At 26.0% G+C, this 17542-nt stretch overlaps 1 protein-coding gene across 1 annotated transcript in view; it reads left to right on the plus strand.

The window, feature by feature from the left end:
- Positions 1-267: 267 nt before the first annotated feature.
- LOC100212150 (major facilitator superfamily domain-containing protein 1) overlaps positions 268-17542 on the plus strand; it is a 53767-nt gene continuing 36492 nt past the window's right edge. The window contains exons 1-4 of the mRNA XM_065788467.1: positions 268-465; positions 14332-14384; positions 15930-16042; positions 16148-16190. Of these exons, the coding sequence (XP_065644539.1) occupies positions 324-465; positions 14332-14384; positions 15930-16042; positions 16148-16190 (351 nt within the window). The 5' untranslated portion in view covers positions 268-323. The remainder of the gene's footprint in view (positions 466-14331; positions 14385-15929; positions 16043-16147; positions 16191-17542) is intronic.

Raw genomic sequence — 17542 nt, forward strand, 5'->3', positions numbered from 1 at the left:
TTTTCAGAGAAGATCAATTTATATAGAAGTAAATTAGTATTTAAAAAAATAGTTTTTTAAAAATTTTTTAATAACTTTTAAATTTGTTATAAGGTCTATTGTATTTATGTTATACTATGCTATATTTATTACCATAACTAAATTGTTCTTTTAACTTATAAAAACAGTTTTAAGAAAAAATTTATTAGCGCTCTTAGTGACTACTTTTGGCCCTAGGAAGGAAAATATATTAAAAATAAATTTAAAAAAACTGCTTATAATTAATTTATGCAATATTATACTATGTATTTTTTTAAGTTTTGTTTTAGATAAATCAAAATATTATGACTTCTCCGAGGCCTCAATCCTTAAGTGATATGTCAGATGTAGTTGAGATAAAGGGATGTGATGCAATTCCATGTTGTAATCCAAAAAGTTTATTCCACAGAATTATTGTGCTTATATTTATATGTTTTCTAAGTTTTGGTAAGTTAAATTTGTAATATTTATAAATTAATTCATTATCAGGCCTCAGCAGATATAGCTTGCATGGGTTATTCGCATTTTTGCAGGCTCTTTTGACATTTAGATAAAAAGCTCATGAAGGGAATAAAATGATTATGGTAATTGATTAGGTTTTTGTAATAATAAATCTATATTTGTTTTTTCTTGTCATCTTTGTGAGTATCTTTACTCAATATATATGCATTTGCAAATATCCCCGAGGGTATAATAAACATTATAAATGTTATATACAATATATTATATGACGCACCCACAATGTTCCTTCTGACGCAACACAATAATAGTTTATGTATAATGCAATTGTTTACACTAATTACAGTTTTAGTAATAACTTTGTTAGTTACATTGTAATGTTTTGTATCATCATAAATACATCAGAGAAACAATTGCAGCAACAATCATTTTTCTGATATTTATTTACTAAAGCATTCTAACATTTTATTGAATAATTGTAAAAACAAGCGTTGCATCTGATCAATTTTTTAAACTCTATTCAGTATATATTTAGATTTTTTTTTATTAAAATGATTGATTATTTTATAAATATTATTTTCTTTTGCGTTTCTTAGTATTTTTGTATATAAAATTTTCATTTGTTCTTTGTGAATTTTTTTTCTAATTTGAAAAGTTTAAAAATTGTACTCAAATAGCTTCAAGCAAGAGAGAAAGCAATTATAATTAAAGACTTTTATAATTAAAATTTGAATAAATGAGTTCAATACCTTTTGTTTTTATGTCACATAATTCAAATTTAAATAAACAATTTTTTGTTTAAACATTTTTTTATTATTGTTATTGTGTATTTCCATAATACTTATTAAAGAAATATTTTATTTTAAATGCACTAGATGTTTTTTGCTATTTTTAAATGTGTTCTATGTAATAAAATAACACTGGATTTATAATTTTTAAGAATAAAAAATTCTTCTAGGGGTTGCTCAAGACCCTTGAGCATTTAATAGGTCTCTAATATTATAGAACTTTTATTAAAAACTTTTTTTTCAAAAATAAGTCAACCTGGTACTCAAATTAAGTGAAATTAAATAAAAATTTCAAGAATAATATTCTTTTTTTAAAAAAATCTTATTTTAACGCATGAAAAATTATTATTTTTTTACTAAAATGCGCTTTATATTTTAATTAAAAAAGGATAGACAACCCATCCTAGCTCTAAATGAGTAACATGGTCTGGCACTAAACCCTGCGAAGTAACAGTACAATTTAGTAGCATATTTTATATATTAAAGTTTAAATTTTAACTCAAGAGATTTTATTTATTAAAATATTTGAACTAGAGGAACAATAGTAGTTAATAAACAGTTTGAAAAATTAAATCTTAAGTTTCTAAGCGACTTGTAAAACATTTCTTATACACGATCATTATTAATTCTGGTATCAAGAAATACCTAAGAGTTTAATAATAACAGTGGCAACTAAAAAAAATAATATAAAAGAAATATATATGAAGAATATATAAATATATATATATATATATATATATATTTATATATATATATATATATATTATTTATTATGTTATATAATTTATAAAAAAAAAAATCACTTAAATGTGAGATTATTATAAACAGTTATTATGAAAATTTAAAATAACTTGATTTGTGAAAATCATGTAGTGACCAATGTTGAACAGACATGGTCACCTGATAGCTTCAGACAATCAATTTTCTTGAAGGGCAAAATATTTAAATACAATTGGTTTGCCCAATAGGGTATTTTTGCAATGAATTACTTTTATTAAATTAGTAAAATTATTTATCAATATAATAAAAAATAAAAAATTATTTTACTAAATTAAATTAGTAGCGAAAAATGTTAGCTTGCATTAGAAAGCTAACCTTTTTTGCTACTAATTTAAATAGAAAACTAATTTCAAGTAACTTTTATAATGAAACTAATTACAAGTAACTTTACTTAAATTAAATAAGTAATTTTTATTATGCAATATAACAGCAATTGCTGTTGTTACATTGCATTACGACCTTAATTTTAACTTTAAAAATATCTGTTTTAATATGTTTAATATTTTGTCAATAACGTTTTGTCTACTTTGTTTTTATTGCATATATCTATTTTTATAACATACATATTTTGAGGTAATCGATTGAATGAACTTTTCGATGAGACCCATTTTTTAACTATCAAAGGAAAGCTTATTTTTGAATACAAAATTGATAATGTGTACATATTTTTGGCACTTTGGTTACAATAATGTTTATCAAATTTATTTTTTAAAAGTTCTTTTATATAAATAAGACCAATTTAAAAAAGTCACTTTTGAAAAAAATTTCTATCTGAAGTATTAGCTTTCTACCCAATAATTGATTCTATATATATATATATATATATATATATATATATATATATATATATATATATATATATATATCAGGCCTTAATTTATAAAGCGTTATGCTTTAAAAAAGGTTTAAATAAGGTTAAAGTTTAACTTAACTGTCAAATGTATTTTAAAAATTTTACTAAATATTGTTCAATATTAAAATTTAACAGCTTCTTACAAGAGCTTTTGATTTTTGCACTATCTATCTATTTGTTAAAAAAATTGCTTATTAAATATAAAATTTAGTTTTATACTTGTTACAAGTATATGTTTGTAACGTTAATGTTACTAGAATATATACATAACAAGTGTCATTTATTGCGCTGTGAAAAAATTCTTTAGACAAGCGTTGTCTTTGGGTTTTCACACTAGCTCTCCATTTAATTTTTAACGACATTTTTTGCTGAGAAATAAAAAAAACAAATTTATTTAGATATAAAATAAGTATAATAGTTTAATATAGATATCTATTTTTGAGCACTTCTTTAAATTTAATAGAACTTTAAGCATTTTTATAAATGAAAAATGAAAATTATTTTTATTTTTTGATCATCATTATTTATAAACTTTGGCATATATATAATTCTGACATATATAAAATTCGCCGAATGGTCACACACGAGCAGTGAACGCCTGAGGGAAGAAATGAAGTACATTAAAATAGAGGAGAATTATTTTTCAAACAAAGCATATTTTGACAGTTGTCAAGACAAAAATAAAGATTAATAGAGGAATATTTAAAATATAAATAAGACAGACAATGCACCTAAACGGTACTAACAATAATAATAATAAAAAAAAAGTAAAAAAATTGTTATATAAATACTAATATGAACTAAGATAAACAAAAAATATATCACCAAACAAAAAAAAAATAAAACAAAAAAATACATTAAAAAATACAAAGTATGCATACAACAATGAAAGGCCTCAGAATGGAAAAAAAAAACATTAATGCCAATGTGTAAACATAATTTGTGTAGTGATTAAGTAACAAACATCCTTAGAGTCGCGTCTATTAATACTGGCGTTTCGATGAGGATCAGCACTTATAACTAGTTTATCCTGTCAAACAAACGTCATCGCCACTTATGCTTTACCCTGCAACTTACTTGTTGAAAAATTTGGCAAAAAACTATAAAAGTTTTTATTGCTTCAGGCCTTCATGTAAGAGGTGTTCAGTTGCACTTCTTATATGACCTCGCATGTAATACTTTGTTTTGACAACTTGGCCACAGCTCTTTGCAAGTTTTGACAATTAACGCTTTTAAAAAATGTGCCAAAAATAACAAAACAAATGTAAATGATTTAATTGATTTCATAATTACAATTAAACTGCTACAAAATTTCCCGAGTACTTTATTGCAATGTATAATAAAAGGTGATCATCGAAAAAAATCTTCAGATTAGAATTTAAGGCAAAATGAGTACAGAAGCTATCAAAAAATCATTACAAACAGTTTTATTATGGGAGTATAATTTTGGTTTTATCATGGAAAAATTTCACATCTGACACATCTGTTTCATTCCTTGGCTTGCATCAAATATCGTTGCTGAAAAAAGTATCATGCATACAAGATAACAGAATAATTACAATAATCTTGAAATAATCGCATATGCGCACAATTTTTTAACTATCTCAGGGCGCGACAATTTTTTTTTTTTTATGAATGATGATGTATGTATCTTTATTTATTGATGAAAGTTTAATTTAAGAGATTTATGTCAATTAAAGGAGTTTTATTTTCAAATAATTTTTATTCTAGTTAATAAGTTATTAAATATATCAAAGATGCTAAATTTAATGAATTTCTATTTTTTCAAAACTTTTTTTTTTTATGCATTTGCAAAGTCTTATAAGATTGATAAAGATTGTTAGAGCTGTAATGAATTTTTTTTTTAAACTTTCACAATTAAGTTTACATTAAATAATGAGTGTTTTAATTTCTTCTGTTTTTTTTTTTCTATTTATTTTGTTATTCTTTAAAATTTTTATCTTTTTAGTTTAATTTTTGTATTATTATTTTTTTAGATTTTATTCTCTTTTCAGTTTATGGATTTATTTTAATTTACGTTTGCTATGTTTTTTTTTAGCGTATTTTTTAAAAGCGCTATTTGTCAAAACATTTAAAGAGCCATGGCCAAGTTGTCAAAACAAAGAAAAAAACTTTGGTTATGATGGGTTTTCAATCATATGCATGGTCATAAAGGTGTGTGACCACGTGCCTCTTATGTGAAGGACTGTGCTTATAAAAAATGTTTTATATTTTCTTACTGTAATAGAATGCAGGCATTTTAAGAATTATTGCAACAATAAAAAAATCCCACAATAAAAGTAAATAATTTATTAAAGTAATTAATATATAAAATATGTAATTCATTACATAAAATAAAAATTATTATGCAATAATTTAGAGTGTATTAATTTTATTTTTTATCAGTTAAATAATTTTATATTTTATCAGTTAGTCCAATCAAAAATATTTGCATTTAAATTGGTACTCTTTTTTAATTTTTAATTTTTTTGCAACAACCATGCCTTTTAAAAAGCAGTTTATTATACAATTAATTTTTTTTAATATAAAAAATGACTTGTGTAACTAAAATATATTTTTCATTTTAGTTACAATAATAATTATTAGAGATGGGCCGATTCCGATTCTCCCGATTCCACCGATTCTCAAGGAATTGTAAGAATCGCGATTCTCAACTTTTTTTAACGATTCCGATTCTTTTTTAACGACTTCACTTTTTTTATTATTACTCCCTTGATAATTTAAGTTAATATATACACTCTTTGCCGTTGAGATTTTTTGTTTGTTTAATTTACGTTAAATCTTCACTTTCGCATTTATTATTATCGTTGAAGTTAAGTAACTGTGAAGGAAAACCTTAACAACAGTAAACGTTGAAAATAAAAGTAAAAGTTTATACTCTAAATTTTAATTGATTTATTTTTTTCAATTTTAATCAATTTACCGACGGTAAGTATTATCATAAAAATCCTATTTGCTTGTTTTATTATAATAATTGTTATTGTTAGTATTATTATTTTGTATTATTATAAATGCTGTTTTAATTTCAGAATACAAACATATATATATATATATATATATATATATATATATATATATATATATATATATATATATATATATATATATATATATATAAATATATATATACATATATATATATATATATATATATATATATATATATATATATATATATATATATATATATATATATATATATATATATATATATATATATATATAGTGTCATTATCATGCTGAAATGTCAAATGTCATATATATATATATATATATATATATATAGTGTCATTATCATGCTAAAAAAAGCGAGGTATGGGACTATTTTGTGATCAATTCAAATGACACTAACTCTGCAATATGCAACTTTTGCAAAACTGTTATATCCAGGGGTGGTGGCAGAGTTTGTCAGTCATACACAACATCCAACATGCTAAAGCATTTAAAAACTTTTCATAAATCTGAAATCAAAAATCAGAAGCATGATAAAGCTAGCGTTATCGATTTTAATATATGGGAGGATAGCTCTACTGCAGGACCATCTTGTAAATCCAGTCCTAACCCTGCTTTTGAAACTCCTATGCCAAGGGAACCTTGATCTACTACACTCGCATCCGCATTCACAAGTCTCAACCTTAAGTCTGAGGATGCGGAGATCAATACTAGAAGCTCTTCTTCCACAATTAGTTCTATAAAAATGAAGCCTAGATCTTCATCTACAACCAACAATACACCAAGTGTCTGCAAAGACCAGGCCTCTCACATCTACAGATCCGAAGGCAATAAAAATTACAAGGCTTATTGCTGAAATGATATGCACAGATAACCAACCTGTTAGTATAGTAGAAAATCCCGGTTTCAAGAGGTTACTACAGTTTTTGGAGCCAAGGTATACGATACCAAGCAGAAAATACTTCTCGACTATTGAAATTCCTAGCATTTATCAGAAGGTATCAAGTAAAATTCAGTTCTTGGAAAAAAAAGCTAATCATGTTAGTATAACTACCGACATGTGGAGCTCAAGAGCCAATGTTGATTACATGAGCCTAACAGCACATTGCCTCACAGAAGATATGAAACAAATTCACATTTGCCTTGATGTGGTACCTTTTCCTTATGAGTCCCACACCGCAACCAATCTTGTTAACTTTATGAATGAATCACTTGGGCGTTGGGGACTACTTGAAAAACTCAATGTAGTAGTAAGAGATAATGCCAGAAATATTGTTTCTGCTATGGAAGTCGGGAAGTTTACAAATATTCTTTGTCTTGCCCATACACTTTAGTTGGTTGTGAAAGACGGCTGCCTCAACAATGAACGCATATCTTTACTAACTGCTACCTGTAGAAGAATAGTAGGACACTTTAAACATTCGGTTAAGTCATACAAACTTTTGAGACAATCTCAGGAGAATCTGGGACTGCCTAAACACAGCATTATTCAAGATGAGCCAACTAGATGGAATAGCACCTTCCACATGCTGAACCGTTTAATTGAACAAAAAAATGCATTTCCCAAAAGCTGCTCGACAAAACAAGGAGTTGTCAACCGGAGAATGGGATAGTTTGGTTCCTCTCGTTGCTGCTTTAAAAGTGTTTGAAGAGGTCATGCTTACTGCAAGTTCATCGAAAGTGACCACATCAGAAGTTATCCCAATAATAAATGCAGTTAACATGTCAATTGATCGCATCAAGGACTAGGAAAATTTTAAAGAATCTCTGTGTCAATCTTTGCATCAACGTTACGGAGACTGCGAGAACGAACCTATATATGCTTTTGCAACAATACTAGATCCCAGATTTAAAAACAAGATTTTTAGGAGCAGGACGATGGCTGAGAAAGCTGTTACTTTATTAATTGGCGAGTTAAATGCATTGGACATAGACGAGGGTCATGAAATTATAGCTGCTGAAAATCAAGAACCTACCTATTTAGAGACGCCTCTATGTACAGTGTTTTCATAGCGGTTGTTTAGTACTGCGGGTCTTATCTGCGACCGGAAAAGAAGCCGGTTAACTCTGAAACGAGTGCAAATGTTTGTGTTTTTGAACAAGAACCTCCCGTTTCTTAACTATCAGTACTAACGGTACTAATATCATATGTAAAAGCTGATTGAAAAGACAACATTCTGTGTATCTGATCACTTTTACCATTACTTACATGGTGGCCACAGTCCTGGAATGTCCTGGATTTTTGCAAGTGTCCTGGAATGTCCTGGAAAATTTTGATTTTTTCAAAATTGTCCTTGAATGTCCTGGAATTTTTATTTTTTTAAATATATTTTAAAATTACTAATATTATTGCAGTAAAATTAAATTTTTTTATGCAATTAAAAAAATTTAAAGCCGCTGTAATTTAATTTTTATAAATGGTTTTTTTTAGGTTTTATATATTGCTTTAATTACTTTGAATTTTGTTTGATTTTTGTTTTCTTATATCAGTAATTGTTGGTTTGAAATCATGCATATCAAATTATAGTATTTAATTTTTCTATAGTTTTAATTTTTTGGATATTTTTAAGTTTAGAAAAAGTTTAAATAGTAAAGTATAAATATAGAATGCTTGAGATTCGCATTTTTCGAATGCATGGTTGCAAACACCTGAATACAAAAACTGGATTATTAAAAAAAGTACGACAATTGCATCATGTTCTTTTTGTAAAAAAGACATTAATGTTAGAAATATGGGTGAAAATGCTTTAAAAAGTCATCTCAAAAGTAAAAAACATTATGAGTTATCACCTCCAGTATTAAGTTCATTATGCAATTATTTTGCTGAATCAAAAACATTGTCACCTTTAAAAACTGGTACTGTTCAGATTATTGAAAAGCCATCTAAAAAGTCTAAAACATTGGATATGGTATTTATAAATGAACAAGTAATAACCGCTGAAATTGGATGGATATTACACGTGGCTTTATCAAAATCTTTTCAAAGATCATGTGAAGGTATTAACTCACTATTTATATCTATGTTTTCTGATAGTAACATTGCAAAAAAGTTTCAGGTAGGTCGAACAAAGTGTGGATATGTTACAAAATTTGGCATTGCACCATATTTTCTTGATTTGTTACATAAAGAAATATTGTTATCACCGGTTTTTGTAATATCTTTTGATGAGTCATTAAATCGTAGCATACAAAAAGGTCAAATGGATATTATTGTTCGATTCTGGAACCATGAATCAAATCAAGTTTTTACAAGATATCTTGACTCACAATTTTTAGGAGGTGCAAATTCAAAGCAGTTATTAAAATCTTTTAATGAAGGTGTATCTCAACTTAACATACAAAAAATGATTCAGATATCTTCAGATGGACCAAATGTCAATTTAAAATTTTTAAGACTGGTAAAAGAAGATCGGGAACTTAATGAGTATCCAGCCTTATTAGATATTGGCACGTGTGGCCTCCACACAATTCATGGAAGCCTAAAAACATCAGTTAATAACTCTGAATGGAAACTTGGTGAAAAATTAAAAGCAATGTGGAAGTTTCTGAATGAATGCCCTTCACGCAGAGAAATCTATGAAAATGTAGCTGAGAACAAAGTTTACCCTTTACCTTATTGTGGCCATCGTTGGTGTGAGAATCAAAACTGTTGTGAACGAGCAGCAAATATTTTTCCTGGCTATTTGAAGTTTATTGAACACTTACAAAGCTTACCAAAATCAAAGCAACCTCATGGAAAGTGGTTTAATGTTTTAAAAGATACAATTAAAGATCCTTTGTTTATTGCTAAATTAAAGTTTGTTGAATTTATAGCTGAAAAGTTAAATATATTCCTAAAGGGTTTTCAATGTGATAAACCAATGGTCCCATTTATATTCGATGTTTTAAAAAACATTTTAGTTAGCATTCTAAGTATGTTTTTATTAAATGATGTAATGGAACGATCTGATACAATTAAAAAAATAATGAAGCTAAATCTCACAGATCCAATGTTATACAAAAGAGAAGATACAATTGATATTGGTCTGTCTGCAAATATGGAAGTTAAAAAATACAAACGATTATCAACATCAAAAGGAAGCATAATTTCAAAATTTTACAAAGATGTTTGTATATTTTTATCTTCACTTGCAACTCACATGTTAGAAAAATCTCCCATAAAATATCTTCTAGTCATGTGTTACTCTTGTCTAGATCCTATTCAATTAGCAGATAGCAGAGAAGTAGAGTGTAATAAGTTAAAGTTTTCTAAATTATTGCAACAACTAGTAGCTTCTGGATATTTAAAATCAAAAATTAGGGACAAAGCAAATGAAGAATATTTTCAATTTATAATCAACATTGTTCGTAAACATGATACAGAGTTTTTGTCATTCAAAAAATATGATGATAGGTTGGATATTTTTCTTGCTCAGCATATACCTGTAAATGGATATACATCTCTTTGGGATGTCTGCATAATATTATTTTGCTTGTCTCATGGCCAGGCTGCTATTGAACGCGGGTTCAAAGTAAATAAGGACTATCTAGTTGAAAATTTAGGTGAAGATTCTCTAATTGCATTAAGAATAGTTCATGATCACATGTTATCAAAGCAACAAAATGCTGCAGATATTCCAATTACTAGAGAAATGATGAAATCAGTCAAATCATCTAGAATGCGATACGATGTTGCGTTGGAAAGTGCAAAAAAAGTTAAAGAGTTATCAACTGTAAGTTGAAAAAGAAAAGCTGTTTCCGCTGAAATTGATGACACTGTTCGAAGGAAGAAGCTACTTCAAGCATCAGCTGACGATTTAATAAAGGAGGCAGATAGTTATGCATTAAAGGCAGAGGAAAAAAAAGATTTGAGTTTTATAATCACTTCAAATGATTTAAGAAAGTTATCAAAAGATAAATTTTTAAAATTGCAAGAGCTTGACAGTTTAGAAAAAGCTTTATGTTTAAAAAGAGATTCAATCATTGTTTGAGTTTCATTTATTTATTTTGTAAATATGTTTTGGTTTAGTTTAGTTCCATTAAAGAGTATGATTGTTTAACTATTATATGTATATTTATATTAGTTTACATTCTTCTTTCTATTTTATACTGATTTTCAAAAATAAAAATTTTTTAAAAATATTATGTTATTAAAAACTTAATACTACTACTTTTTGTCAATTTAAAAAAGTTATTAGTCGATTTAGTTGAAATATTCTATGAATATTGTTCAATGAAAATGAAAATATAATTGATAATATTCATTTAATAGGTTATAAAATGTCCTGGAAAATTTTTCAAAAAGTCCTGGAATGTCCTGGAAATGTCCTGGAATTTGACTTTTAAAATTTTGTGGCCACTATGTACTTATGACTATATTATTTGTTTCTTAATAATAATAAGTTCCATACAAACATATATATTGTTTAATATTATGTTACTTGTTTAGTTGCTATTATTTCACAGGGCCGACGATACGGTTTTTAAAATAGAGGGGGAACACTCCTTTATTTCAAAAAAAAAGATTATTTATAGGTCAATTGTTTTAAAAAGGGGCATGCCACTGGGCCTTGGTGTCTTTGGTCCTGTTTCACCTGTACCAATATAACTAATTTTGGTGTTTTCACTTTTAAAATCTGCATAAGTATTAAATTAACATGATATAACGGTTAAATTATTAATTTAACTACCAGTTTTAATTAAAATAATAAGAATCGCAAAAGAATTGGAATCAGTAAAGAATCGGAATCGCAACAGAGAATCGGAATCGCAACAGAGAATCGGAATTGGTATTTTTCGGAATCGGTATTTTTCGGAATCGGCCCATCTCTAATAATTATACTTTTGAAAAAAAATATCGCTTTTGCAAGAGCCATAACTTGCTCCCATAAACCGTTTTAGGAAAGTGTGGATGAGAGCTAGAGCTAAAGCTCTAGCTTCCCACTGAAGTGGGAATCTATAATATATATATATATATATAATTTTTTTATAAATATAAACCACTTTTTTTTCTTCTCTACTTTTAGTCAATTTTTTATTATTCTTGTGCAATTACATCAAATATTAAAAAAAAGCTTTTTCCTTACAAAACGTGGTTGTTTATTTTTTATGCATAACATTCGCAGATTTTTTTATTGTGCTATACAAATAGCTATTATACTATACAAATGGCTAATACTTGTCGTCTTTTATTATTTACTTTATACTACAGCAATTTTGTTTTCAGTAAGCCAGAATTTTAGTATTATAAATGTGAATAGAAATACTACATAACTATAATACAAAGTTAAAAAAAGTGAAAAAAGTTTCTTTACTATGTTGAGAGTAGAGAGATTTTTTCCTTAATTCCTTGATTTAATATGACTATAGCATTATTAACAATATCAAACTTGCCAAGTTGTTTATAAAAAAAAAATTTGTTATTGTATTTTAGATGTTAAACAGTTATTTTCTACGCAAAACAGTTACTTTCTAAATATACTAATAATCGCATAAAAAACTGCAATGCTTTTGTAAAGGCAGGCTTATTGCATTAAAAAGTGCATCAGTTAAACTGCAAATGTTTTTAATTAGATTGGTCTAACTGATTTGTTTCCTAAAAAAATCAGTTAGTCCAATCATTTATATTATATATACATAATATAAAATTACTACGCACAAAATTGTGTAATAGTTTTTATATTATGTATGATTCATATATTGGATATAATAATTATAATAAATTATGTAAATTTGTTTCAATTTATGCAAAATAAAAAAGATATAATGTGCAATTAAATATTCTGCTAAAGAAAATTGTAATTATTTAAATACTTTTATTGTGGAATCTTAAATTTCCTGCTTTCTATCACAGAAAGAAAATATAAAATAGTTTTTATAAGCAGTAGAAGTTTTTATAGCGCTTTGTTTGTCAAATTTTATATCAAATAAGCTACTGAAAACATTTCTTTAAACTGTATATATATATATATATATATATATATATATATATATATATATATATATATATATATATATATATATATATATATATATATATATATATACAACCCTCAGAATTAGGGTCGGTTTTCGGCAATGCCGACCTAACTGCCGACCTGAAAGTATTTGAGATCGGGAAAAATTTGCCGACCTCGTTTCTATGTTTTATGGTTAAACCTTTGTATCAAATAATTTTTGCCGACCTGATGCCGACCTCAAAAAGATTGAGGTCGGCATATTATTGCCGACCTCATTTTTCCTAATTCCGAGGGTTGTATATATATATATTATATATATTATATATATATATATTATATATATATATATAATATATATATATATAATATATATATATATATAATATATATATATAATATATATATATATATAATATATATATGCATATGTATATGCATATATATATATGCATGAATATATATATATATATATATATATATATATATATATATATATATATATATATATATATATATATATATATATATACATACACATATCAGCTTTAACAAAATATGCCAGCATTTCTCGATATCTCGACTCACCATTTACAGTAATTGCATTTTCATTATGATCCTCAGAGAAGTGAGGCCCAATAATCCTTTCTGAGCTTATTCTACACCATACTGTAACCTTATGTGCGTGCAATCGCCTTGCATGAACATCTCATGGATTTTTGATATCCCAAAATCTTGTATTCTATTTATTCGCATGTCCATCCAAACACGAATGGGCTTTATCTTCCATGAATCAAGTTGTCAATAAAGTTGATGTTAATTCTTGCAATTGAATTTTTAATTTAGCCACTATTGCAAGTCTAATGATTTTACATATTGCACTAGCTGAATCTTGTATGGATACATGTTCAAGTCCCTTAGAATCTGCTACAATGACCTTTATGAGATTCCAAGTTCTTGAGAACATCTTTGAGTTGGATCAGCCTTAATACTGTATCTCACATTTTCTTTATTTTCAGAAATATGTACTGAGAAACCCTATTCAAGTTGAGATCTATCCAAAACAGCACCCTGTTCCTAAAAGCCTTTCACTTTTTTTCAAATTTCAGGTTAATTATTTTAGGCTTACTAGAAGATTTAAAAAACTGATGTGTGTTTATTTACTTGTTTTTATAAAAAAGACCAAAAATCTAAATCTTTTTTTTTTCTAACCACATTTGGTATCTATGCTCAAAGTTACATATAGGGAATATAAACCAACTTTTAGTAGCAATTAAGTTTTAGTAACAGTTGTAACCAACCAATTAACCTATTAACATTTATTAACCATTGTAACCGACCAATTTAAAAAAAAAAATTTGGTTACAATTGGTTTGCTAAAATTGTCAATTGTCCTAAGTTTAATCACAATACTTTTAATAATTTTATATTAAATTTAACTTAAATTAGATATTTAATATAATAAATTCTGAAAAGTTTTATATTGTAACCTTGGTAGTGAATATTGTTTTATTTTGTAACCTAGGTAGTTACTTTTGCTTTGACAATCCTGCTGCTTTGCAAGAATATATTGAAAAAGTAAGTTTATAGCTTGTTGGTAAGTTTTTACATTATATTAAATACACTATTAAATTAACAGCTTGCAAAATCCAGGTCAGTATTTGGCAATGTTAATGCAAAAGCCTATCTATCTTTGCTTTACTATGTCATACAACTGCCAACCTTAACATATATGTAAAAGTTATATAAGATTCAGTCAATATTTTTTTATTTATTTGTTGTAATTGTTTGTAATTATTATCAATATGTAATTGTTATCAAGTTTTTAAATCTAATATTAACAGTTAAGCACTTATTAAATAGTTTGGAGAGTATCGAATAGAGTTCTGGAGAACACTTTTGAAAGGCACTCTAATGTAATGAATGCAGTCTGAATGTAGTCAAGACTACAAGCAGTAGATAAGTTTAAGAAAAAAATAATTTTAGCAATGAATGCCGGAGTAATTTGGATGTCTAACAATGAATTAACCTCTTTCTCTGAAATGACAGGAAGAAGGTGATTTAGATCAAGAATTTGAATTAAAGGAAAAGTTCTTTGCAAAAAGCTCTTGTTTCTTGTGATTCTTGTAATAAGATCAGACCTATGTAATAGAGATGGAACTTACCTTTATTAATGAGATTGTTAAAGATTTTCCAAAATTTTCTATAACCTAATTTCTAAGATAAAATACAAAATTTGGTGAACTGTAAGCATTGGAACTTTGTGTCAGACATTGACTTCTTAAAATAATAAATAAAGATTTTTTCTCAAGAGAGAGGCAATAAAAATATAGCAAAAAATATAAAATTAAAAATATGAAAAATTAAAAAAATAAAAAATTTCCTCAAAACATTTTTGTACTAGCTTTTAAGATTTTTTTATTTTTTATTTTTTTATTTTTTATTTTTTAGATTTGTTTTTCAAATTTTGAAAATCATTTAGCATATAATCATAAGTGTCATAAAGTTTGTCAAGTGTTTTAAAGTTATAGGTCAACACTCTAATGTCAAAAATTTGTCATGTGTTGTGTTTTAAACGCTATAATGGCGAAAAGGTTGTAATAACAATTTTTAAACAAAAATTTTTGCAATTTTCGATATTTCAAGTTTTTAACAAAAAAAACTTTTTTTATTTATTTTTTATTTGTTTTCACAATAAAGGTTGTTTCAAAGTTGTGATGTAAATTAGTTTTCTTGTTTTACAATTAAGAATTTTTCAACTTTGTTTTATTAGCGAAAACTCTCAAAAAAATTTTAGTATTAAATTTTTTTTTGTAGAAATCAAGCAGTGGAATATTTTATAAATTTGTGAAAATTGGAATCAAATAAAAATATAAGAGCATTATATTGACTTTATTTGAAAATTCCATTTTTACGTAGGCTGAATACTGAAGTAAAATAAAGTGATAAAATGAATATTTATATTCTTTTAAATGTTTCCCGTAGAATAAATAAAATAGAAGTAAGATTTTTTTTAAATAACGGAAAGAAGTTTGTTCTTTTTATTAAAAAAAAAATTTAGGCTTTGTTTTGGTTTAGCATTTTTGAAATATAAATAAAATTGTGATTCATCTTTTTATTAAGGATATGAAACTAGATACTGCAAATTATATGTTGTTGTACTCGTTATATTCTTGGCCAAATGTTGTTCTCTGCTTTTTTGGTGGCTTCCTCATTGATAGAGTTTTTGGAATTAGGTGAGTTATTTGTTATCATTATTATTGTTTTCAATAAATAAAAAAAAATCAATTATTTTTAATTATTTAATATTTTTTATTTTTTATTATTTAATATTTTTTCAGGCTTGGTGCAATTATTTTCAGTTCATTTGTATTTCTTGGTCAGGTATGTTAAATAACAATTATATTTTGTTAAAATGTTTATACTCAATAGATGAAAGTTTGCAAAAAATATTTAGTTTGAATTAACAATGTAAGTTAGTTTAAATAGTAATAATAATGATAATAATAATGATAACAATAATAAAAATAGTAATAATAATATTTTTATTAACAAAAACAATACAATGACTTTTAGTTAAGATATTTTACCCAATATAATATATAAAGGAATTCAGAACAAATTATCAGTTTCCTTGAGTTTGCATTAACTTTAGTAACTTTCTGTTATATCCAACATTTACTATTTCAAATTATTTAATTGTTATTATGCAACTAACAATGTTAATTAACATTGTCATTGCATGATCGAAATAACAGACTTCTCTAATACTCATACAGAAAATCAATGGTCAAACAGGTGAAACAATCATATAAAATCTAGCTTAACTTTTTTGTTCACCTTAATGTAAATTATTTATGTAAAGGTTTTTCACAGAATTTTTAAGTAAATCTTCTACATATTTAAATTAAACATTTGTAGCTAAGTAGCCATCATATTTCATGAAAGTGAAACTCCTATTTTATTGTAATCTTTTGAAAATTGAATTTTTTGTAAATAAATTTTAAATATGGTTTATAAATTTCTTATGAGGTTTTCATTATTTGTAGATATTTGTAATTGGTAACTTAACAAGTTGATGGCAAAAAATTTTTATAAAACATTTGAATTTGAAAGTAAAAGTTATTAAATTTTCTCTTCACAGCGTCTTTTGAAAAAAAAAAACTGTCAAAAGAAAATTTTTATATTGAGAAAAAAGAGAGGGAATAAGAGAGGTCTATTAGATAATAAACACAAAAAATAATTCACAACTTCAATTTGTTAGAAGGGAGAAGCCAACTTCACACTGGCTTCTCCCCTCCCCAATTCTTTATTACTCAGTTAATCTCAAAACTCATTGTAGCAATTAATTTTTACAACTTGCTATTCTCCACTATAGAGTATCTCCACTATAAGCGGAGATACTCTATAGTGGAGAATAGCTCTATAGTGGAGACACTAAAATTCTCCACAATATAAGAATTACACATACTTACCTACAATTAAACTAAGGGTTTTATATAAGAGTTTTCCTTTTCCTATGTAAGTTGCCTTCATTATGATTTAAAAACCTCACCTGCCCCGTAGTTTTAAATGTGCTTTAGCAATAAGTCAAAAAAATACTTTACAGAGGATATATCAAACAATGCAATATACTAGATATCTGTCTGGAAACCTACCTAATGCTTTCGACTGGTTTTTGCATGATTAGAAAAAAACACATTAAAGAACTAGTACTTATAATTTTAAAAAACAGG

This window comes from Hydra vulgaris, chromosome 01, assembly GCF_038396675.1.
Source record: "Hydra vulgaris chromosome 01, alternate assembly HydraT2T_AEP".
Taxonomy (NCBI): domain Eukaryota; kingdom Metazoa; phylum Cnidaria; class Hydrozoa; order Anthoathecata; family Hydridae; genus Hydra; species Hydra vulgaris.